The sequence below is a fragment of the Daucus carota genome, chromosome 9 (genome assembly GCF_001625215.2).
Source record: "Daucus carota subsp. sativus chromosome 9, DH1 v3.0, whole genome shotgun sequence".
In the NCBI taxonomy this organism is placed as follows: domain Eukaryota; kingdom Viridiplantae; phylum Streptophyta; class Magnoliopsida; order Apiales; family Apiaceae; genus Daucus; species Daucus carota.
This window is the reverse complement of record NC_030389.2, coordinates 15,311,791-15,337,689: the sequence shown is the minus strand read 5'-3', so window position 1 is coordinate 15,337,689 and position 25,899 is coordinate 15,311,791. Positions and strand designations below refer to the sequence as shown.

Here is a 25,899-nt window from a genome sequence, read left to right as displayed (position 1 = left end):
ATCTCATCATTGCTAACATTGAAGAAATTTCTGAGTTGGATCTGGAGCTGGATGATCTTCAAGAAGTAAGAGGAATAGAAGCAACTTCAAAGTTACCTGAAAGATTGGTATTCTCTTACAAAAACAAGGGTGATGTCATCTGGCCTCTTCACAGAGTTCTGAATTCTGAGGGATTCAGTTCTCTAACAAAAATATATGGATCTATGAAGAGGACTGGAGGATTTACACCACCTGCAAAGCAAATGGTATTAAAGAGAATCCTTGAGATCAGGAAAGAATGGAATTCAGATGCTAGTCTACAAAGAAGGCTGAAAATTCCCTACACTGGAAAGAAAATTCATCATGAACCTACTCCAGTCATGGAATTTAGGGACAATCAAGGTGTTAGGAGATTTTTCAGACCTAAAGATCAACTCAAGGTTGCTAGCTTGAATACTCTGAAGACTCTCCAATCCAAGCTCAACAGACAAGATAGTGATGAAGAATGGTTCTACAGGATCTTTCAGAAGCAGATTAATATTCTTGAAGAAAAACTTAAGTCCAGAAGAAGAAGATCTTCTAGGAACAAGTAACTGCTCAGTCTAGAGGAGCATAATCATCTGTAATCTTTTCTAACTCTTGTATTTAAATTCTGCATTTTATTTTATTAATGTTTTGTTATCATCAAGTGTAGAATTTATGTCTGCATCTTCTCCAGTCATAAATTGGGGGAGATTGTTAGGAATCAATAATTTTTGATGATAACATAAACATTTCTGTAACATGTCTTACTTAGAATCTTTATCAAATTTCAGTTGTAATTGTTACATTTCTTGTCTTTGGGAATTATCAACGGATGGGTAGAATAGGATGGCTAATTGTAAATATCCAATGCCATGTAATTTTATCTAAGTGAAGGATATTCAACTGATGAGATGTAACTGTTCAACTGATAAAGACTGGATGATGTTTCAACTGATGAAAATCAAGCATTCAACTGAAGACAAAGTGTTCAACGGATAATGCTGAGGAATTCAACTGATAAGACTGGAACAGCATTCAACTGATGGAGTTTGTAATTCATTCAACTGATGAGCCAGGCATTCAACTGATAAAGTCAATAGCAGTTGAAAGCAACCAGAACCTTCAACTGATAAAGCAAAGAGCAGTTGAAAGTGACTAGAGCTTAAGTCTGACAAATCACATGGATCGAATTACACTAAAATAGACATGGAAGCCTAATTAGGAAAATAAAGAAGAAGCAGAAACATACTTATCTCATGCAGTGCAATCTGGATCAAATCAAGATGATGGTCAAAGATGAAGACATCTCAGAAAGCATGCATAAGACAAAGTTGTGCAGCATTGTTTTTAGATTAGAGTGCATTTTGTAATCTAGCTAAAAGCTTTGTAAAACTTGGAGTATATAACCAAGTTAGCAGCATCAGTTGAACTTGTTCAATTACTTGAGAGAAAAATCTGAGAGTTAGAACTTGTTGAGTGATGAACCAGCAGCTGTGCGAATTGTAAACAATCCACAGATTCTTCTATATAAAATCTCACGGGTGGATCATTCAATCCACCCGTATTTTTAATACTTGGTGTTTTTCTGTTTACTGTGTTCTTAGTGTATTATTCTTGAATCTTTTAAGTTTGTAAAAGATTGTATTCAACCCCCCCCTTCTACAATCTTCCTCATAGTTGGTGTAAAATAACAAGACGTATTAGCACCACCATTTTATGATAAGGAATAAGAGAGAAAGTTTTAAACTAGTATGACTCTAATATTAAATTTATAACTCACAAAGAGAGGTACAACATATCAAAATACAAAAATTCTAGTAAATTGTCATTATATATACAAACAAATTTTAATTAACACATTAACACTGCCAAGATCTCATATAGATAAATATATCATAAACAGATATATATTTTTAGTAAAATCAACTGAATAGGCATGTGTATGAAAGTAAAACAGAAGTGACCAAATAGTATAACACAAAGTTAAGTGATACAAAAATAACACAAAGTCATTAGTTTGTGTTTACGGATAATCGAATCATGCTCACTTATGAGTTAAAAGTATTATCTATCCCATGCGTGTACTTCATCATCTAAGAATTGAAACATATCTAATCGAAGCTAATATGACTTCTGATAAGCCACATGAACTATAATGGTAGTAGTTATGCCTCCTTGTGTCCTCACAATATGTAATGATTCTAGATGAGAAAAATGTAAAGTGAGCACTTTATCTCCTCAATGTTTTAGTCATTCATTTATATTCATATGTAAAAAACTTCAATTCCATACTTCATACATTGATGTTGATAATTTTGTTAGTTGTGTTCAAACTTTATGCCTTTCTTGTTACTTAAATCTTATTGCTTGTTATAATGAACATCGATATAAATTAATTGCTCAAAATGTGTTACTCGTAATGTATTTGGATGCATCAGAGACATTTGACGAAATATTCCAATTTATAATTGGTGAAACTATACATTCCGAAAGATGAGTGAAATTCCTCAGGATCTATACATAACAATATATAACATACGATATATCGAAGATCTTTATGCGGGTTGTATTGCTAGTCTATTCTTGGCATCATTCTCGGAAGAAGCTTGTTCTTGTTTTGAGCTGGCAGATTCTTGTTTTGAGTTGGCAGATTCTTGTTTTGTTATAACATTCATCTCTTGAGTTGGCGGAGGGTTCACAATGGTTCCCTCGTGATGATTATCACCTAAGCGACTTCTCATCTCCCTATATTCTTGGCATAAAGCACACCAATGCATGCAACAGTGCACCATGCATGGATCGCATGGCGAATCCTGTGAACATGCAAACCATCACTAGCAATGAGGACCATGCTAAAACTAACACCATTAATACTTGAATATACAACATATATATATATTTTTATAAAGAACAAGTGAGGACATATAAGAGAAGAATGAGAGTGATAGAATCATATGAATCCAAAAGTCAGACTCAATATGGGTATATTAGTTGCAATAACAGAGTATGTAGTTAATATTATTTGTGCATGAATTTATGATAAAACAACAAATTTTTGAGCATAAAATTCATAAACAACTCAGAATATGATTAATCAATCCCTCATGTGTGTTTGAAATATATATTAACCTTTAGATGATACTTTCGTTGCAAAGATTGCCTAGCCATGCTGGTGTATATACCACATCCCCACCAAGCGAACAATAAACCCTCAACAATGAGTAGTGTTGTGTCTGGATCAATTCCACTAACAAGTGCAGTGATTGCAGCTAGAGCCATGCCACCTTCAACAAATATCACATGACAAATACAAGCCCCATTCTGGGATATTTCTTCTTGTAATGTTTCAACATTACGCCCAAAAAGTACACATGGGCAAAACAATCCAGTGAAACCTAAAAGATAATCCTCAATTGTATAAGAATAATTTATAGAGTATTAGACTTTTAATTTGTTATTGAATCATAATATACTACAGAAAAACATAATGACTCATGCTTGGTACACAAATTATAGGTGAAGATATAATACTGGAACTAGAGGATTGCAGGACATTGCGGGGATGGAAAGTCTAATTTCTCAAACTACATATCCTTCTTTACTTATAGGTGTGAAAAGTAAGTAAAAAGTCATTCACTTCATAATGTGATGCATATTGAATTTCAATGCACACCGAGAAAAGTATTTATAGTAACACAACATTATTTTATATATAATATAAGCCTAACACTCAAATTATTTGCTTTCATTTTGGTTAACTGTTGTCAAGAGAAAATTAAAATCACATTTTATTCATATATACGTAATAAAGATTTGCACTTTTATTGATATGAGATACATATTGCGGATTTCATTTTACATAAGATCTCATAACAAGATTGTAGTATTTTTGCTATATACAACTACCATATATTATCTTTCTACAGTTGGTTATCTTAGTATCATTTAAAATTAATATATTTATCGCCTAAAAAAATATCTATTTTTGAGAGGTTTTCTAAATGCCAAAAATTTAGAAGAAGAATATCAACAGTTAGACGCTTACAACTTTCAGTATCTTCAGCACAACCACAAATTCCAGTAGACCAATCTTCATCTGCAGGGGGTTCATAAGATTGTGGCAAGGGTTGCCCACATTCTGGGCATTTTCGAGCAGTCACCTACCAGATGAATTAACACAATAGTGACTCATAGTAAACAGGTAGATTTAAGTGCATAAAAAGTAAAAAAAATAACATGAAAATTAGTATACTATACAACAATAACATATTTTTAATATCTCACCAAGTAAGAGGAGATCATATAAGGTACGTGTTTGTGAATATTAAGCTCAATGGAAATAATAAGATAATATTACTTTCCTCCCCTCCAAATTAGAACTTAAAAACATTGTGCAAAGTCTTAAAGCATGAAAACACTAGACCAACAACAAACAATACATCATGAACGCGAATAATCAACAAGATATGATTCTAACGACACCAGTTCTTAAGCAAAAAAAGAAGAAAAAAGAATAAAGGTGTCATCATTGTCAGTCTTTTGATCTACTTTCAATTATCACTCCTACAAACAAGTTCAAACACATTTAGATATCTAACGCTTGTAATTTTAACCATGGATGATATCTAGCTAGCGAATAGCTAGCCACCCATATGCTAATTTTCTTAAATCACATGCCTTGCAATGTGATCATAATAGTCTACACATGTCGTGTATTGAACTCCCTGACAAAAGTATTTGAAAAAAGCAGTAAACAAGAAATATTATAGTTTTCCTGAACAAATGTGTCATAGTCACAATTCTACAAATTAGTTCTACCTCGACCACGCACACTTGTATAAATAGGGTGATATCTATATAGAGAATAGATGAGCGATAACGATGCTATCTAAAGATCACAAATGACCACTCCAAATATTGTGCACTTTTGTGTCCAAAAATTCTTTCATATAAAAACTGAAAGAAACAAAAATACCCGAGCAACATCAATGGGTTGATTGAGTTCACCAGGATTAATTTCTTGCAACGAATTTTGATCTTTGGTGAGCTTAACATAAGTCCCTTCCGCCATTTTCTTTCAGTTATAACATACATCATCAAACTGAATATAAGTGTATATATTGTATGAAGCAAAGTATTTGACATTGTAACTGGAATGGAGAAGAAAGATGAGTAAGGGGTCCGTTTAATTAGGGAAGCCATCAACATTCTTTTGTATCACCCTATAATTTCTCCAAACCATTTCTTTACTCATGACTGTAATAAATCTATATTAATACTAAAACAAACACTTACTAACTACCATATGGCAACATCTAATAAAAAGAATTTTTTCTCTCTCTCTCTCTCTCCTCATTGATACTATTATAATAAATCTGCATATATTTCACTAATTTTCTTTTTTTATATTTCACTAATATATTTCACTATTATAATTTGTATTTCACTAATATATTTCAATATTATAATTTGGTATTATTATGAAATTAAAACTTCACTTATTCTAATTTCAAAATAATATTACCTAAAGTTGTCAAACAATTTATTTACATTTACAATTTTTGGTAATTTTTTAATATATTTCAATTTATTGTATAATAAATCATATATATAATATTAATAATTACTAAAATTTGTAAAATATACTACTTATATAACTATTATGTAAAACTATAATGCCATGTATGATACCAGAAGTAACCTTGTTTGTTACTAATTTCATCTTACTTTTTTTTACTTGTACAACTATAATTATTCCTTCCATGTCTACCACCTTCATCCCCCACCTCCACCTCCCCTATATGTTCCATTAATTCCTTCCATGTCTACCATCTCATCTCCACCTCCACAGTCTCCACCACCTCCCCACCACCAGAATCAAGTACAAGTACAGATCCACAAATTTTCATCGATTTCTGGAAGATTTCATCAATTTTTGCAACACAAATCACTAAATTCTAAAGAGAATATCACTAAATTGAATTGGTTTTTATTTTTTATTTAAAGGTTGGTTTGTATTTGATCACTACCCTATATATATAGGTGGTTGCTCAAATACAAACCTAATAAGTGTACAAACTACAAACTAGATCTCAGCCATCCATTTAATTTATACAACATTCAATCATGGCCATTAATTAATTAAATATTAAAACAAATTAAGCAGAGGTTAAAATAACTTTAACGGAAATCAGTTGAAGATTTTGGTGTTTCTCTCTTACCGTTGCTTTCTCTCTCTAGTTGTTATCTCTCAAGCGCGTTATAGTTATTTTTCTTTCGCGTTGCAGTTAACTCGTGGATGATCTGATATTTTCCGCGCTTGATTGCGAAGGTCAGACTTTGTGAGGTACAATAATCATCCATACATAGCTCTGCTTACATCTTTCTTGTTTTTCTCAAATTTCATCTATCTGTACCGTTATGTTCAATTGAGTGAAATGTTTATGACTTTTTTTTGATTTTCTAGTGGATTTCAGTGATGAATTGAGTGAGGTGTTTAATTGAGCTTTACATAAGCAATCTCTCTCTCTCTCTCTCTCTCTCTCTCTCTCTCTCTCTCTCTCTCTCTCTCTCTATATATATATATATATATATATATATATATATATATATATATAGAGTGGAGATCTGTGGGATACTATTATTTATGAGAAATTGGAGTCCCTAAGATCTACCGTTGGATTCTAAACAGATCATGTGGCTAAGATTTAATGAGAAAAAAACGGCTGATCATTTTAAAACAATTTTAAACTCCAGATCTGGTCATGTTTCTTCAAATCCATATCCCGCATTCTCCGTCGAAGCACACAACTACCATCGTTACCAGGAGTGCTTGATTTTCGCTGTGATCAACCCTAGGTGCGGAACTTTAGAGACTGAAGTCATCGACTGGGGAGGGATTTGCAGGACGCCTCAACTTTGTACGAATATGAGTTTAGGTATTCCCACAAACTCCTTATTATGTTCTTCATTTTTATTGAATGTCGTTTTTTTGACGACTAAATTACCCGAATTTATGAACGCCGGCAGCCTGGTTCAATGGGTTGTCCTTCATTTGTCGTCTCTAATTTGTGGTTGCCCTCTGGGTTCTTTTTGGGGCTTTGTTTAGAAACTGAACTGGGTGTGTGTTTTCACTTAACATTGCAAGCTATTTGGATAACGAATGTTGTGTTTAAACACTTTAGATCGTTTTGGTGATATTTGGGGGTTTTGTTTTGTATTAGATTCTTCAAATTCTAAATGTATTTTGTATTTAAGTTCTGCAATTTATTGCTGTTTTGATCCTGAAATTGCATATTATGTGATACTGCATTTGGTTTGTTGATTTGAAAACAGAGTTTGGTATTTGTAATGTGTCCTGCAAGTTTGTAATAAGCTTGACCGACTAATATGCCAGTGCTGCAATTTTGCTGCATATCGATGCACTGAGCACTATAATATGTGAGTTTGTAAATCCTGGTAGTCGTATTTAATAGGTTGTCCTACATATGTTGTTTGTGCTTCGGGGAGGACTTCCATTTTTTTTTTGTGGGCTTTGTAGATTATGGAACTCTCTGTGTGTTCTTCACTTGACAACAAGCATATATATTAAATTAAACACTAAAGTCGTAACTGATGCTATTTGGATAATGAGTGCTGCATTAAGACACCGCAGAATGATTTGTTGATAGTTTGGTATATCGTATTTTTATTAGATTATTCGTGTTCTTCACTCGCTGATAGCCATGTTCTGCGTTTTTTTATATGTTTTTATGTTGAAGTTGCAGATTATGTGATAATGAATTAGATTTTGGTGTTATGCATTTTAAGTTTTAAAGTTGGTGTGTGCTAGACTTGTGCATGACCTTCCACTGTCATTATTTGGTTATAATATTGGTGTTTGTAACACATTTACTGAGGCTACTATCTTGTTCTTTTGGAAACGAAGTTTGTTCTTTTTAATGTGTCTTGCAAAATGTGTAATAAGCTTTACTGTCTAATGTGTATAGGGCGAAGGAGAAGAAGGAGACTGATCGATAACTCATGGGTATACAATTGGACAAAAAAGAAGCCTGAATGCATAACTATTAACGATGACGGGCATAGTTGCAAGTCTGCCCACGTTGTTTCAAAGGGTACTTTGCTTAAGAAAAAAGTACGTGGAAGCGTGATTGGCATGCTATTAAGGTCCAAAAACAAAAAAGAGGCATTTGGCGTTGCAGAAGATGGTCAATTTCAGCAAAATAAAGTTGTTGGGAGATTAACGATTTTAGCACTAGAAAATATATTCCTAACGTGTTCCACGATTGTAAGACTTTATGTTTAGTTGCTACATTAGATTATTTGGAAATATATTTTGTTATGAAATTACAATTTTGGTTGTGGGAATTTAGAACATGGGGATACACATTTCTAGCGGGTTGTTTATATGAATTTAAAAATTTGTGTTTGGTAATGAAAGTGCCCAGAGTTGTGGTACTGCACTTAGTTCATGTCGACATTATCTAGCTGCGCCATTTGGTAATGTTTAGCCTTGCATGTTATTAGTATCCATTTGTCAAGTCTAATGCACTTTCAGATTTTGCTTTTTGTTTTAGTCTCTGTTAAACTACATCCCTGATTTACATAACATGGAGTAACTTCACAGTACCAAAGTGTTGGTGTATATCTAGTAAATATTTAACACTTTATTGCGAACCAATATACAGAGACAAACTCTAACTCAAATTTTCAAGGCATCCCAAATGCACAGCATTGTTTAGAAACTGACTAGTAGAACCAATCATATGGATACAACAACTAAAATCATTTTTTTTTAAATAAAGCATCTTGCACCCGAATCAACGTCAACACCATTATTGATCTCCTCTTCAACATCCTCGTCACTTTCACAAGTTTCAGAATCAGAAAATCTGTATGAATGTTCCGAATCTGAACTTTCAGCGTGGAGACATCTTGAACACCTATACATCAAAAACAATACTGAAGCACATAACCACAGGTGCAAAACATAAAAAAGGAAAGAAACCTTATTCTAATGAAACACATAAGCACATTGGCAGAACAAAATTACATGGTGAACAATGCAACTATCAAAAACAATACTGCAGAACACATTAACTACTAGAGTACATAACCACATGTGCAGAACACAAAAAAAAAAGAGAAATAAACCTTATTTTAATGAAACACATATGCAAATGTGCGGAACAAAAAAACAACAAACACTTTGTAATGATACCACGAAGGGAGCAAAATACATTAACCTTAGACAAGTCCTGCACACAATTATTATATAAAGGACATCTTGCGAAACATTACAAGACTAAAAATGAACAAAAGATGCAATAACAAATCTGCAGAACTTACTTGATTCGCCATTCTTATTAGACATTAGACACTTGTTGTGGAGAAAAACACAGAATGCTCCAAGAGGTATAGATATTTTCTCCAAAGAATCAAAGATTGAAAAGGAGAAAAAGGAAAAAAATGGCAGAGCGAGTGCAGGACACTTCTCCTGGCATTCTCCTGAAAATGGTCACAAGCAGTTGAAACTGCCCCGTGACTTAAGCACCATGCAACTTTGACTCAAAGAAAGCACAGATTTGTGTCTAAAAAAAAATTAAAACATACAAATAAAAAAGTATATCAAATATCCTATCAGCCATTGGATCTAAATCAAAATGGAGGGCTTGGATTAGGACTCCAAGGACTCCAATAATTATGGTACTCCAAATAACTTTCCTCTATATATATATATATATGTATGTATATATATATGTTTATGTTTCTCTATCTATACATAGCTATGTTTATGTTTATTTTAATAAATTTAGTGGTTTGCTGTCATTTTATGATGATCTAGTAGTAATTACATGATGATGAATTGAGTGAGGTGTTTAATTGAGCTCTACATAGGCAATCTCTCCCTCCCTCCCTCCCTCTCTCTCTCTATTTTTCTCTCTCTGTGCATAGCTCTGTTTATGAATTTAGTGGTTTGCTGTCACTTTATGATAATTTAGTCCTAATTACATGGTGATTTTAGTGCTTACTACTTTTGATTTGTATTTTTACTGATTTGTCTACTAATTTATAGTGATTTCGTGTTTGATATGATTAGATTTTTTTTAGTAATTAGTGAATTTTTGATAATTGTTATTTTACACAAGTCTAATAGAAAGATTGTAGAAGGGGGGTTGAATACAATCTTTTATAAATTAAAAGATTCAAGAACACAAACTTAAGTAGATAAGCAGTAAGGGAATAAACACCAAGTATTTAAAAATAAGGGTGGATTGATTGATCCACCCGTAAAAATATATTAAGAAGAAATATGTGAACTTTTACAAATTCTCATCTGTTGGTTTTCAACACTAGAACTCAGATAAAATCTCTAGTTTTGCTAATGTTTTGCACAGTTCTAATATTGCTACAGACTTAGTTATATATCCCAAGTTTACAAAGTTAACTAGAATACAAATAATGCACTCTAATCGAAACTTTGTTGCACCACATTTGTCTTATGCATGTCTTTTGAATTGTTTTCATCATTGACTGATCTTCTTCAAATAATCCAGGTTGCATTGCATAAAACAAATGTGTTTCATTTTCTTTTTTATTTTCCCAAATAGGCTACCATGTCCAAATTAGTATAATCAACCCATGTGATCTGTCAGAATTAAGCTTCAGTCACTTTGAACGACTATTAATTCATCCGTTGAAATATGGCTCATCCGTTGATTGATTTACAAGCTTCATCCGTTGACTTCTAAGGATCACCACCAGAAACTCTAGTCGCATGGCTGCATTATTCGCGACATTGAGCCCGTCTACCCTCCCGAAAACCAGACTCAGTTTCGCATGGCTTACTATGTCTGAAAGGCATATGTTAAGCCTATTTGTAATTAAGAGGTATCAACTCAACTCTGATAAGAAAGCAAGTAAATAGCAAGTATTGTTAATCGGAATCCGTACGAAGAACGTCAAATGATTTATTGAAGATTTTATGTCAGAAGAATTTCAAGATGCTGCTGCAAACCACCGAAAGAAGTTCATTAATATGTTTAAGGCTCAGTGTACAAATAATCTTTTGTAGCACGTCCAGATGATCAAAATGTATAAAGCTTAAATACTTTATTTATTCAGAAGATTCCATATTGTATCTATAAATCTATAAATGAAGAAGAACTAAGAAGACGAAGAATCGACGAACAAGCCACAGCTTAATTGTTTAATTGACAAGGAATATTTGATTCAGCTAGTTACAGATGAACCAGACAGTACATTTGTGTATCAGCTTATCAGATTAAATACTCTGTGTCAAAAGAAGGTGGTCGTTCAATCAAGTCGAAGACCGTAATTGTTTAAAGAAGACTGAAGACTCTGCTGTAGAAGAAAAGGGATAAATGATTATCTAATTAATTATTTCTACTTTTCGAAATAATTATATTAGATGTGTAATTTATTTATTAAATTAATTCTATCTCGAATTAATTTAATTTATGAATTCATGCATTTAATATAATTAAGTGAATATTAATTGGTTAATTAATTAAAGGGAAAATGAATTGTCTTGTTGAATAAACAAGGTAAGACAATCTAAACAATCGTCTTACCATGCATTTTCCTCTTCCAAACACGGGAAGACAATCCATGGGATTGTCTTACCGCTTCAAGCAATTGTCTTGCCATGCTCTTTGCAAGACAATCTTCAAGATTGTCTTGCCGAATGACTTGCAAGACAATCTTGAAGATTGTCTTACCGTGCCCTAGATTGTCTTACCGAACTAGCAATTGTCTTACCCCTTTCTTGATTGTCTTGCTAAGCTATAGACAATCTCTCAGATTGCCTTACCTTGTGTTAAAATTGTCTTGCCTTGTTTATTTCAGCAAGACAATGTGTTTAATTGTCTTAGCAAGCTACTACATTGTCTTGTCTTCAATTATCTTGCCTTGTTCAAGGGTTTTGCCTATAAATATGGCTCTCCCACTTCATTTGTCAATGTTCATTGCATTTGTAAGCTTTCAAGTTGTGCTAAACTTGCCATTCGTTAAATCCACAGTTTATTGTGCTTTGATCACTCGGTTGTTTTAAACCGCTAAGTTAGAATACTTCCTGTCGAATTTATTCTACGAACTAGTGGGCTTTAAAACTGAACCATATTAATTATATAACGACTTTCACATTGTTATATTAATTAATTAAAATCTGATTATCAAGTTAAACTCCAATCAGATTATTTCGCCGCGATTATTTTGTGAAGATTGTATTCAACCCCCCCTTCTACAATCGTTTCGAGACCTAACAATGTCATCAACTATTCCAAACTCCACAAGTTCTACAAAAGTTCAACTATTTTTCACTTGTTTAGAGTGTGTAATTTTGGTATCAATTGTTTTAAGCATATGTTTTTTGTTGGAATGTGCAGTTGGTGGAGTATAGTAAGATGATATATGGAGATATTCAAGTTTTCGGCTATATAGACCACCTGTTTGACATCCCTAAAGGATACTTCTATGCTGTAAAGGACTGTTTCTGTGAGAAGACATGGAGTCATATTCCACAATTCAAGATCAGGTATTGCCAGCAATGCCCTAATGTTCGCACAAAATCACGCAAGCGTACGTGGTCACAAGTAGTATAGAATCAAATGCAGTTCGTTCCCACAGAGACTGGTGTATCAAGTAATATGCACTTATGCAACAATGTATGGCTATTATTCAATGCTCGGACAAATAACAAGTTGGTTGGTTTTTATCTAACTTACTAATTAAACTCGAATTATTGAAACTAAAAATTATAACTAAGTGATTAAATTGGATTACTTATGAGAATTAAACATGGCACTGAATAGTCTAGACAATATCTAAGTAATAAAACAAGAGTTGTGAAACAAATCCGAAACGAGCATCCAAAGTTACGCCTACTTCGAAGAATTACAAAAGTAAAAACAATGAAACTCGATCTCGATCTTCTCCGTAGCCGTCACGTGCTCCTTCGTATGTTTCTAGGTTGTATTTTAGGTTCCCCAAGCCTTTCTTTAAGTTTCCCAGCAAACGGGCCTTCAAACGGATCAAAAATGGGCAAAACGGGCCCAAAATCGCGTACAGATGTTGGGGCGGCCGCGCCAACTCAGCAGCCCTGAACAGCCAATGCTTCCGCGTCCGTAACTTTTTCCTCGTGCATCCGATTGCTTCGCCATTTTTTTGCACTTGAAACTATGAATCTCCTCTCCATCCTCCTTCCAAGAAACCTACACAACACAACTAAAACATATAAAAAACATCAAAAGCTTGAGACCTAATCATCAATTTAAGTCAAAATGAAGGCTTCCAAGTGGATATAAAATCCACTTATCCACTAATGACTAAAGCACAAGCAGTCAAATATCTATTGATATCGAAATACTGTGTTGAGATTAAACTAACATAAATCACAAGAACTAACGACTAAATCAACAGAAAATCAGTAATTAGCACTAAATAACCATAAATTGACTTGAAATCATTAACACTAATCACTAATCAGCACGAAATCAACATTAGATGCAATAATCACTAATTGTACATATATTATCATAAAACTTGACATATACATTGCAGTTTGAAAATGTAAATCAAGAGAAAAACAGTTTAAGAGCACAAATTTTTGAAAATAAATATGAAAAAATTACAAAACCCTAAATAACATACCTCCTCTAGTCCTAGCCATAATTTTTTGCTTTCACAGTGTTATTTAGACAACTAGTTGCTGTTTTGAGAAGACATAAACATAATTTGTTAGTTTTTACTTTCCAGTGTTATTTAGTTTTTGAAAATAAATATTGACCGCACTAGCATGCATTCAAAAGATATCGGTTTTATAACTACAATACGAGATTCGGAGTGTAGTACGGTACCTATTTGAAGAAGTTGAAGGTAATCTCCTTCAATTTGAGTAGGATGCTATCTCGAGTGTGATTTTTCTGAGTTTCTGCAAAATTTGTTCAAAATGAAGGTAATAAACTTGTAAGAGTTGAAGAAAACGCAAGAAATCGAAGAATAAAAGCAATTTAGATGAGTTTTTTAGTGATTAACCTTGTGTTGGAGAGCGATGAATAGTTCTAGAGTGGTGCAAAATTAGTAACCGTTCTGTATGTATATGTGTGTATAGTTTCCTTTTTTGATTTTAAATTAGCCGTTATGAAGTGGCCTAGCGTAGGAACTGGGCTGGGTTTGTGTGTTGGCTTGTGTTGGCCGGCCTGTTTGTAGTTTGTACGTTAAGTAGTTTGTACGAGAACAAAACATATATATATATATATATATATATATATATATATATATATATATATATATACTAGTATTTTTTGCCCGCTACGCATGGTTCCAGATTTAAATTTTTTTATTATTTTTTTTAAGAATCAAAAAGTAAAAATTATTGAAGTAATTGTTTTGTCAATAAAGATGTTACATAGAGAGTTTGTTACATAAATTAGCATTTTAAAAAGAAAGCCCCAACAACAAATACTGATTATAGTGGTTGGGGGTTGTCCTAACACTAAATGGTTCTTGGGCAGTAAAAAAAATTAATTTCAACCGGTACACATCAATCTATCACTGGGTTTTATACACTTTAAGCTGTCTCTCTCTGCATGCTGGGGCTTTCTATCAGAGATTGAAGTATACTCAGCTGCAACCATGGATTCAACTCCAAAATTTGTAAAGTTCCTGTCTGATTCGGATTTTGATTCCGATGAAATTGTATGTTACTCTCTACTTGTACCATCGCATTTTCCTTTCTCTACTTGTATAGTTGTATTACTGATTTTCTCTGTACAATTAAACAGCGTATTCCGCCGTTGTTCTGCACTAAGATTGCTGACTACTTCCCCTCGCATGTGAAATTGTTGTTCCAAGATGGGTATCATAAGTGGGTTCCATTTTCTCGTTCTCGTTCGGTGTTCTATGATATGCATGAGGTGTATGATCATTTCGAGATTTGGAGAAGGCAAATAATCATATTTGAGTTTGTGAAACCTGTTGAATTTAACGTTTCCATCTTGGGTGTGGATTTGTGCGAGCTTGAGTATCTTCCCAAACCTGGTAATTAGTTTCCCCATATAAACTGCTGATTTTGCTTTTTAAAAAAGAGGTCAATGTTAAGTCTGTTAACTTTTTTGTTTATTTTAAATATAAGTTATAATGGGCGATGGAGTTTCGAAGTTCGGCCACATACCCAGCTGTGTTGAAACATGTGTTGATGAAGTGGTAAGGTTTTAATTTTCTTGCAATCGCCAATCCCTTTTTACTTGTAATCTATTAATGGTTTTGTTTTTGGCAGGATGTTCCTTTGGCGTTTGTGAACCGATTTGGTTCCAACATACCTTCATCAGTTGATCTCATCTTCAACTCCTCTATTCGTTTTGTTGGTGATTTCATTCATAAGGAATGCAAGCTCACTGGATTGATCCAACTTTGCAACATGTTAGGGCTTCCTGACCTGAATAAGTATGTGCTTCTCGTTTTCACCTACAATGGTGATAAAAGTTTCGAAATAAATGCTTATGATTCCTCCATGACTGCTGATTTAGGTAATGCCGATACATTTTCATCTTGTAAATTAATTTTTTTGCATTTACATTTGTGTATACTTTTTATGAATCAAGGATTCTATAAATTTGTGTATACGTTGTTTGTAGTTCCCTCTGCCAATGGAACAACCTCTGGAGGTTTGGTGACTGACAATACAGCACATTCCTTTGAAATTGAAGTGAAGCCTTTTCATATGTTACGATATGCTCATGGTGTGGTAAGGGTTGATCTGAATTTCCTTAATACAACTATTATGTGGTTTAAGAAACTCTGTATATACTCCACATAACAATGGTAAATATTTTCCTTAACAGGATATTCCGGCTGCTTTCAAAAGGCTTACTGATATGTGGGGTATGAAAAAAGTGATAAATGCATACAAAGAGGATCAGTGCTGGTCACTTGAAGTTCGTAAGCGTGTGGGATTCAAACAACCCACAATTCTTGATGGCTGGTTGAATTTCAGGGATGGGTTGAAGCTTGGAGTTGGTGACAAATTGATTTTCAAGCAGAAGGGTGGGAACAATACTGATTTCACTGTGGAAGTTGTCAAGAAGTTTGTTTGATCTACTGTGGAAGTTCGCATTGAAGGTCTAACATCTGGCTTTTGACTATGATTTGAAACGTTCTTAGACTTAAAACCTTATTATCCGAAATCTATTAGTTGCATGGCTGAACAATTACTTTTATGGCTGAGCATCTATAATATGATTATATGTGGTTGGCATTTTATGGTTTTATTTACTTTGTCTCTGATTCTATAAATTGCAGTGAATCAGCTTAGAATAAAATACAGACATTCATTGTCGAGCATCCGGTTACTGAATAAAACAGTAGGATAAATGTCATAATATGGAACATTTTGACTGGAATGTAAAACATAGTTCATCAAATAAAATTAAAGTCGCACTGTTGTCTTGCTGATTACCTTATACAATCAAGTGGCATTGAAGTCTAGTTGAGAAATGTCATCAAGATGGTATGATGAAGTAGACGGCTGTGGTTCAGTTTGAATGCAATAACATTAGAAACCTTGAATTACTTTTTTAATGCAAGTACATGGTATTTTATAATAGTTGAATGTTTATAGTCACCTAAGCAGTGAAGCTTTCACTCTTCTCTTGTATTTCTCGTTGACCCCCTTTGGTTTCCTCATAGTCGAATCCTGAGAAAGCATCTGTCGCAAGGAAGACCTTGTCTTTCTTTTCAACATTGGCCTGACTAATGGATACTTTGATAGTGCAGCCTTTTCTATTCAACTTCTCTAGTAATTCAGCTATTCCATCATCCTATACAGTTGAAAGATATAGTTAATAAGAATTAATAAAAAAATATGTATGATATTTGTGCTTGTATGGAAATTACTTTTGTTGTTGTAGTTAGATTTATTTCCTCCAACAAAGTTCTAACAGCCCTGTCATCCAGCATAAGATCTAGTTCCCCAGTCTTATCATATGCTATTACATGAAGGGCAAACCCGAGAGCAAAACCAAGTTATTTACTATACATATTTGATAAAGAAACATTCAATATAATAATATGTTATGCTTACTTCTGATTTGGTTCAACAACTTCTCTTTTACACGGTCCGCAAGTGTAGTAGTTATTATCTGTATCAACCTTCCCATAGCATGATGTGCAAACAAAATATTTCCAGCTACTGTACTCCTCTAGAGTCTTGATTACAGCTTTACATACAACCTCATCCTTATACCGGAAAACAGATAAGTATCAGTGATTTGCGTTACTTTGTTCACTGGAATATTTGATAGTTAATAGAATAGTTTCACCTGAATAGAATCCTTTTCCAGATTTTTTATCTGCTCCACAGTCAACAGCTTTAGGCTTTTCGTTCTAGTAGAGATCCGCTTCTTATTGAAATCAGGGTTCTGATAGCTGTTGATTGTCCAAATATGAAGATGTTAGTGAAGTTTATTTATGTATGAAGAGAAATTATCAAGGTTGAATCTTTACATACTCTTTGCGTAGCTTGTGAACAGTGTGGTGATCGTAGTTAATGTAGAAGATGGTTGGAGAGTAATTGCATATATCAATTTGCTCTTCAGAAAAGAAAACATTTCAGTTAGTCAAATATTTGTTTTCATTTTCTATTTTGAGAAGTGACAGAATCTTTATATTACCATGATAGCTGGTAACTCTTGCACTTGTAATAATGAGTATAATAGGATCTTCTGTAACCTTGTCCAAAGCCTCCAAAAACTGAGTTGCAAATGAGTCTCAGAATGTGACGTTGATTTTTGTCCTGAAACAGACACATGTTAGTTCTTAATTATCTTTTGTGATAACTTATTGCTTGGAATTATTCTCTTACTTTCCATCAAACAACTTAAATTTGATGTTCTTCTGTGGCTTTCCGTGTCTGTTTTTGAAATCGTTGATTTTTTCCTTCTTTGGAAAGATGCCTATGACATCTAAAACATGACTTGTTACTGAGTAAATGGATTCTGCTATCAGCACATGAAAAAATTGAGAAAGTTAACGGGTAATACCAGCTAGGTAGAGCACTTGCTGTGAGACTTTTTTCAAGTCTGAGAACTGAAATAGATCGAACACATTCTTAGGGATAAAAGTTTCATTCTCGTCTAAGTCACTTATCTTTGTAGCCGTAGTGAATTTGATCTTCTTGTCCATTCTAACTGGTCTAAATTTTTCCGTCTCTGTGTAATCCTGCACTTCAAAGTTCTTAATCATGTAGAGATTTCAAATTTGCACCATTATCCCAATCTGATCTGCTAAAGAGGCCGGAACGTATACTACCATTCGACAACTCTGAGAAAATGAAGATTGTTTTTAAAAAATGTGTAGGAAAACTATGAGAGTCTAAAGAAATTTATAAAATATAAATACTACCTTGGAATCAAGAAGCAAAAGATTGAATCCTTTGAATAATTGGCCATCTTTAGAACCTCTCCACTCTCTGATAACTCGAACTTTTACTTTCCAGTCGGTTCTTCCTGAGTGAACATTTCTAAGGAAATTAGAAGTAGTTTTTGACATGGTATTTCTGCTTTCTCTGTCATTTGTGTTTGGTTCTACATACAACTGTGTTGATATGTAGTAGAATTTTAAATCTGTATTAAATTTAGTGGTTGGATCTTATAAATGAGAGTACGAAGTTTGGTTCCAGCTTTGAATGTTCTTTACTTGTTTGTTGAAATATAGTTAGTGAAGAGGATCAAAAAATTAATGCAGTACTAGTTTAATAGTACAATACTGAAAGGCCTTATTGCAAGGTACATGTCTAAGCCTATTTGTACAACCGGTGATAACTCAACTTGTGTTTGATGACCTGACAACTTGTAACTTAACTTGTAACTCAACCTGGATTAGTCTCTGATAAGTTATGATAGTAGATAGTTTAGCTGGAATCAGATCAAGAAAGTAAAGTGGATACAAGAATCAGAATGTCAGAAGAATTCCAAGATATCCGCTACAAGCCACTGGAAGAAGTTCATTTCATATGATCAAGCCTCGGTGCTAAATAAATTGTGTAGCAGTTCAAGGAGTTCAGAAGGTACGAAGATTCAAGTATTTATTTCATCAGAGATTCCATATGTGTACTGAAATGAAGTTGAACTAGAAGACGAAGATTCGAAGACCCGACCACAGCTCAAATGTTTAATTGATGGAGAATATTCAATTTAGTTAGGCACAGATGAACCAAACAGTACATTTGTGTGTCAGCTATTTATATTGAATATTTAACATCAAAGGAAGGTGGTCGTTCAAGCCGAGTGATGATCACGACGAAGGCTCAAGACATTTGCTTTTTGGGATATACACCTTTTTAATTAATTCTTTGTTAAATAATTAATCTCTATTAATTTATTTAGTTGTTAAATTAATTCAATTAGAATTAATTTGATAATTAAGTTTATTAATGAGTTAATTGATTTAGAATTAATTTACAAAAAGAAAGCAAAAGAAGGAAGGCTAAAAGGAAGGACAAGAAGACCGCCGCTCAGACCTGTCTAGCTATGGGAAAAAGAATTATCACCAACGCAATGGAGAGTGATATATTCTTAATGCTGGAAACCCGGTTGGAATTGATTTATAATTTTCAAAGCAAAAGGGATCCGGTTCTAGACCCACATGAGACCGAATCTTAGTCCTGTCTGACTATGAGGGAAAAGAATTATCACCAGCACAATGGAAAGTGATATAATCTTAAAGCTGGAACCCCGGATGGAATTGATTTATTATTTGCAAGGCAAAAGGAGTCCGGTTCCCGACCCTCTAGAGACCGCAGCTTGGACCGTAAGGATTTATTTATATTAATAAATATTTTAATTAATTAGAAAATTATATTTATAAATGTCTAATAATATTAGATATTTATTTTTATAATTTCTGGATTAAATTAAATATTTATTAATTAAAAATTATAAGCTGTGCGGGACTAAAAGCATTTCTAAGGAGCTGGCTAAAGGACGAAAGTTTATAAACTTTCGTATTACTGATAACAGCAAGCGTACTGCCGAATTAACCGTGGGCATGACATTCTTAGAGAATGTCATACCATGTGCCTCTGCATGACTTTTCCAAATGTCATACCATGTGTGTCTTCATGACATTTCCAGGGAATGTCATGCCATGCTTAACTTGGAGGCCAAGCTCAATAATGTCATACCCTCCACTCTCAACATGACATTATCAAAGAATGTCATTCCTTCCCTTGTTTCAGCATGGCTTTGTCTTATAATGTCATACCCTTCCTTGTATAAGTCATACCTAAGCTTTGGAATGTCATATCTGGCTAGAATGTCATTCCTAGCAATGTCATACTAGTTCAAAGTGCTTGCCTATAAATAGGCCTTCACTTTCTTCATTTCAAAATGTTCAAAGTATTGTAAAGCTTTCAAGTTGTGCTAAACTTGCTATTCGTTAAATCCACAGTTTTCTGTGCTTTGATCACTCGTTTGTTTTAATCCCTAAATTAGAATACTTCATGTCAAATTTATTCTAAAATATTTAGTGGACTTTAAAACTGAACCATATTAATTAAATAACGACTTTCAAGTTTAAATAACTTTTTACTTGAACCTTGTTTATTTAATTAATTTAAATCTGATTATCCAGTTATATCCAAATCAGATTTATTCCGCGCGAATTTTGTGACGATTGTATTCAACCCCCCCTTCTACAATCGTATCGGGACCTAACAAATACTAATAGGCAATGTCATAAATAGAAGTACGCAAGACAATCCGGGATGGGATACACAATGTGCTGGGTGTAATAATACAACAAAAATAAACTCTTCAAGTTTGCATGCTTAAAATTTTTGGGCTCCTTTCGTACGTTGTTTAAGGTCATCATCCCCATAAGCTTGACATCCCCATAGATATTTAAACCTGTCCATTGTTAGTTAAAATTATTAGTTCAACTGAAGAATATTATAGTAAGAATATGTTTAGTATCTACAATGACTCACCTTCTCCTTCTTAATATTGTGGACCCTTGGCTGCTTAACAACAGGTTCTTCAGATTTGTCCAAACTCACATTCAACCGAGGTCTAGTTTTGCCACTGGCATAGGTGGCGAGAGGTGTATCTACCTTCGGTTCAGTTTGCTGAACATGTGTCTGCTCGTAACATGCAAAAAACATTTACTACTTACATTGATTAATTTATAATCAGTGATAGAAATAAACTTACATCAGGGTTCTCAGTTGGGACTTCATTGTCTCTGGTGCTTTTCAATGGTGTAACATTCCCAGAAAAATCCATTGCTTGAGACTTGTCCAAGTTATCAGTAAACCGAGGTTTAGTCTTGTTGGTGGAATTGCCACTGAGAGGAGTATCTACCTTCGATTTAGTCTGTTGAACATGAGTCTGTTCGAAACGTACTCCATCATTTATTAATAAAGTAAATTATAAATTTAGATAAGAATACACTTACGTCAATGATTTCAGTTGGAACTTCATTATTTGTTGTGTTCTTCAATGGTGAATGATTCCCAGACATATCCATTGGTTCGGATACCTGCACTGCTTTTTACACATTAGAGCCTTCTTTCACATTTTCCTTGGTAAGTAGGAGTGTAAAATTGTAGAGCTTTTTATGGGGGAATTTAAGCATGGCTGGGAACTTTTGATCATCTCCTGCCTATAATTTAAATACCCAAAATAAGTCCATAATACAATTAATAATCTTATAAATAGTTCAAGAAAAGTATCATAGACAAACCTCATCTAGTTCAGCCTCCACCTCGTAAATTTCTTTACCGGTCAAACGGACAATTTCATCATTTGGCCAGACCACAGGAATGATTCCAGTTTCATCCGAACACAGTGTGTAAAGTTGGAACCTAACTCCAAAATATATTAGTATGATTTCTTCAAAATAATTACTTATTAGTTTCCAAGGTTTACCTTTTATCCGGGTATGGAATAATGCGACCACAACTGCTGCATTTGTATGTTCCATCTTCTAAAAGGATCTGGATGTCGCATTGTGTGCAGAAGCAGATGTACCAACTCATTTTCTCATCAACTTTCTTCACTAACATTTGGCAAACAACTTTCTTCTGAAGATGATATGGGTAATGTTAAATTCATAATTTACTGCAAATACTTAATATAAATGAATCGAAAGTGTTGCTGTTTGTTATACCTCAATATGAGCTTCAGTCAGCTTCTTCAATTCATTAATTTTAAGAGTTTGCAAAACCTCTTCTTTCTCATCCTCTTGGGGCAACACATAGAAACCTGGTTCAGCTTGCCTGATAACAATATACTTTTAAGTATCCTATATTATCTTCAATACGTATGTTGGTACTACCAAAAACAATTAGTTACTTGCCTCTTCTTGAGTTTTTCTACACTGGGGTGTTTAGGTTTGAAGTAAAAACGTGTCCCTGGGAAATTGGTAAGATACAACTGATCTGGAGTGGGAAATAATTGGTAAATATTTATCCAAGAGAATATTAAACAAATTATTGACATAGTTTAAAAATGTTACCTTTCCACTCATTGACTTTGGCACTTGTTATCACAATGATCTCCGGATCTATTAATGCTCTGGCTCTTTCGTACAGAAATTCATCACCAAACTCATTGAAAAAGGTCACATTCATTGAAGTCCTATTACACAGGTGACAACATATCAGTACATGGAATGTGCGTTAAATGTTTATATGCATATGTAATAATGAACTTGAAGACAAAATATGTACACACTTTCCGTCTGTGATTGTGAACAGAACGTGTGATTTCTCCACTTCATCTTTCATGTACATTGCCCTGTCCTGAACAGCTGTTATAACTCCTATTACATCTGCATATGACACAACATTGGCCCCATTAAAAAACACATACATTTGCCTATGTCCACACATGTGGGCTGGTAGTGTACCTGTCAAGAACCTGTTGTCTGTTAACATTCCTATCATAGAAGACAATGGGAATAAATCAAAGCTGTGGTCTGGTATCTTCAGTCCGGGACCATCATATTTTTCAATTATGGTATCAGCAGAAAAATATATATGCTTCTCATTTCTTATGGCACGTTGAGGTCATCGCCATTATAAAATTTCACTTTAAAATTTTGGACATTATGAATTTGTCCTTCTTTCAATTCCTCCTTCAGATCTTTAGCAATCTCAGGGCTAAGGCATGGATTCTTTCACTCTAAATCATGCATAATGTCAAAGTCATTAGTGAAACCTTGAGACTCTATCAAACTCTAGTATAAAAAGTATAAAACGTAAAACTTACAGAATCATCGAAAAAAACTATATTCAAGCCTTTGAATTCACCCGTTTTTCGATTAACTCCCCTCCAAACAGCCTGTGCTTTCACTCTTATCAGCCATTCATCCGTACAATCATTTAAGCTTGATAACATGTCATACTTGTTGAAAGGCATCTTAACGTACTATATCAACACAGATCTATAAAAAAAAGAGTTTGGTTTAGTAAACTTGTATTGTTAAATAACAAATCTGTAAGGCAGCAAAAGTTAAGAGATACCTCAGGTCTGGAGAAATGAATGTAGTTGGCAGTGGCTTAACCTAAAGAGACAATGGAAAGAGATATTAGATCTAGTCAATACTTTTTTTGTGGTCCTCATACAACACCAATAATTGTACTTGTATGTTACTTTCTTATCTGTTTAAAGTCATAAAGTAATATAGAGTAACAATTCATGATATATTGGTTATTTTTTTCCTGGTTTGTATTTAAGACTAAACTCAAATTTAATCATTGGTGATGACATATTGAATCTTTAAAAAATAATACTGTAATATTTGAACTAAACAATCATTAACACAAAATGAAAGGAATTTTAACTACATGTTAAAGATTCAATTTTTTAAAGTGTTGTAACCCAATTACCAAGGTAGAATAACATATTACTCTTCCAGCTGTTTTAATGCATGTGTAATATTCCAACTAAATAGCAAAAGGAGATGCCATTTCATAGCTTAAAAGGTTACACATCTGGATGTTGATTCAGCAATTAGTACACAGACTGCAGAAAATGTAGTTCAAAAATACAAAGTAAGCTTGAAGGTAACAATAATGACTCTACCAACAACATAGCTAAATGACTGGTAAATTGTAGAAAATCTGCCGGTAAACAACATTGGCAGTGATGTTGGTAGTGTTACCCTCTTCATCGTTTATGAATAGCTTCAGATCTTGTGGAGAAGTGACGCGACTAATAGCTACATATAATTGGCCATGGGTGAAGACTGGTTTAGGTAGGAACAAAGCAACTTTCTCCAGAGACTGCCCTTGTGATTTGTTGATGGTCATTGCATAACAGATTTGCAGTGGCATTTCCTTTCTACATAATCGAAAGGGCAAACGGGTTTCAGATGGAGATAATTCCATCCTAGGGATGAAATGCTTTGTTCCCTTGTAAGACCCCGGTATGACTTCACATGGCACACAATCTTTAAGACACTTCGTCACCATCATTCGTGTTCCATTACATAAACCAAGTGTTTGATTTAAGTTGCGCATAAGCATAACGACAGTGCCAACTTTTAGTTTCAGTTCATGAAGAGGCAAACCTGGAACGTTTAATGAGTTCATGTACTCGGGTGGAAATGACTGCATCTGGTCTCTTTCACTACCTGGAAAATCCTCCGCAGAATCGACACTATAATATGAATGCATTTCTCCAGGAATCTTTTCCACTATGAGCGTATTCACATGTCCAACAATCTGGTTAGTTGGCGTCAATATTGCACGCTCACTTAAGTATTCTGGATCTTTGAAATTCTTCAAAAAATCAGGGAATGTACTATCAATCATCTCATCAACACTGTTTGAATTTTCAAGGTTGCAAAAGTGTTCTGAAATGCAGATGTCATCATCATGATATTCTCTGTCACCAGCAGTTGGAGGCTTAATCTTACCATCGCCAACATGCAGAACCCACTTAGCAAAATCTCTTAAATTTTGAACCTCTTCCTCGTTAGTGCCTTTGTTCAGACGCATGTTCTGATATAATTTGAAAACTGTAGCAATCTTCCAGAGCTTTGAACGTGTGATGCAAGAAGAAACAATTTCACCCTCTGAACCCCTAGGAATGACAGGAAGTATTTGTCGGAAGTCACCCCCGAGGACAACAGTATTTCCTCCGAATGGGAGGTGGAAGCGGTTAGGATCTACAGCTTTCATTATATCACGTAGAGATCAAACCGATGTTGTATTGGTGCTTCGTCCCATATGATCAAACTTGTACGCTTAATTAGTTCTGCAATATCAGATTGATGTGATATTGAACACATGGAATGATCATCAAGGACAATAGGTATTTTGAACCTTGAATGGGCGGTACGGCCCCCAGGCATAAGTGTTGCAGCAATTCTGGGAAAAGCGACTAGGAGAACAATTTTTCGTTCAGATCTTAACTTACTTATCAGTGTCATCCATAAGTACGTCTTCCCGCAACCCCCGCTTCCGTAAACAAAGAACACTCCGCCTTCATTTTTTTCAACAGACTCCATGACAGATTTGTAAACAGACAGCTGCTCCGGGTTACAATTGGCAATCAGCTCTTCATATTGTTTCCCCATTTCAGATTGATCATAGCTTGTTTCCTCTATTATTAAATTATTACCACTGAAGTCCAAATAACTTGAGGGAGGTTGAGGCAACTGGTTAAAATCTTTCAGTGACTTCCCAATAGATTTAAGCAATTTATGAATCTCTGCATATTTCAGATATGATGTGTTATTAGTCAATAAATTGTGGAGTCATGTAATGGCAGAGTGTACTGAATAATTTGCAAGGGCTTTAAAAGAAATTACCTGCAAGAGCAAAAAATTCTTGTTGCTTCTCATTCAGAATAAGTTGTGGGTTCCCAGTGA

The 25,899-nt window shown here is 34.0% G+C and overlaps 2 protein-coding genes and 1 long non-coding RNA gene across 3 annotated transcripts; 1 reads left to right on the top strand and 2 right to left on the bottom strand.

Moving 5' to 3' along the window:
• Window positions 1-2,558: 2,558 nt before the first annotated feature.
• Window positions 2,559-5,074, bottom strand: LOC108192220 (cell number regulator 6). Its single transcript, XM_017372950.1, has 4 exons — window positions 4,979-5,074; window positions 4,049-4,163; window positions 3,133-3,398; window positions 2,559-2,816 (listed from the first exon to the last, which is right to left on the bottom strand). The coding sequence occupies exons 1-4, from the start codon at window positions 5,072-5,074 to the stop codon at window positions 2,559-2,561; spliced, it is 735 nt and encodes a 244-aa protein (XP_017228439.1).
• A 1,656-nt stretch (window positions 5,075-6,730) lies between these two features.
• LOC135149326 (uncharacterized) lies at window positions 6,731-8,395 on the top strand. Its single transcript, XR_010287729.1, has 2 exons — window positions 6,731-6,941; window positions 7,992-8,395. It is a non-coding gene; the product is annotated as an uncharacterized LOC135149326 (long non-coding RNA).
• A 15,723-nt stretch (window positions 8,396-24,118) lies between these two features.
• LOC108203782 (uncharacterized) lies at window positions 24,119-25,207 on the bottom strand. Its single transcript, XM_017372951.2, has one exon. It carries the CDS (start codon window positions 25,205-25,207, stop codon window positions 24,119-24,121), a length of 1,089 nt encoding a protein of 362 aa, XP_017228440.2.
• Window positions 25,208-25,899: the final 692 nt, after the last annotated feature.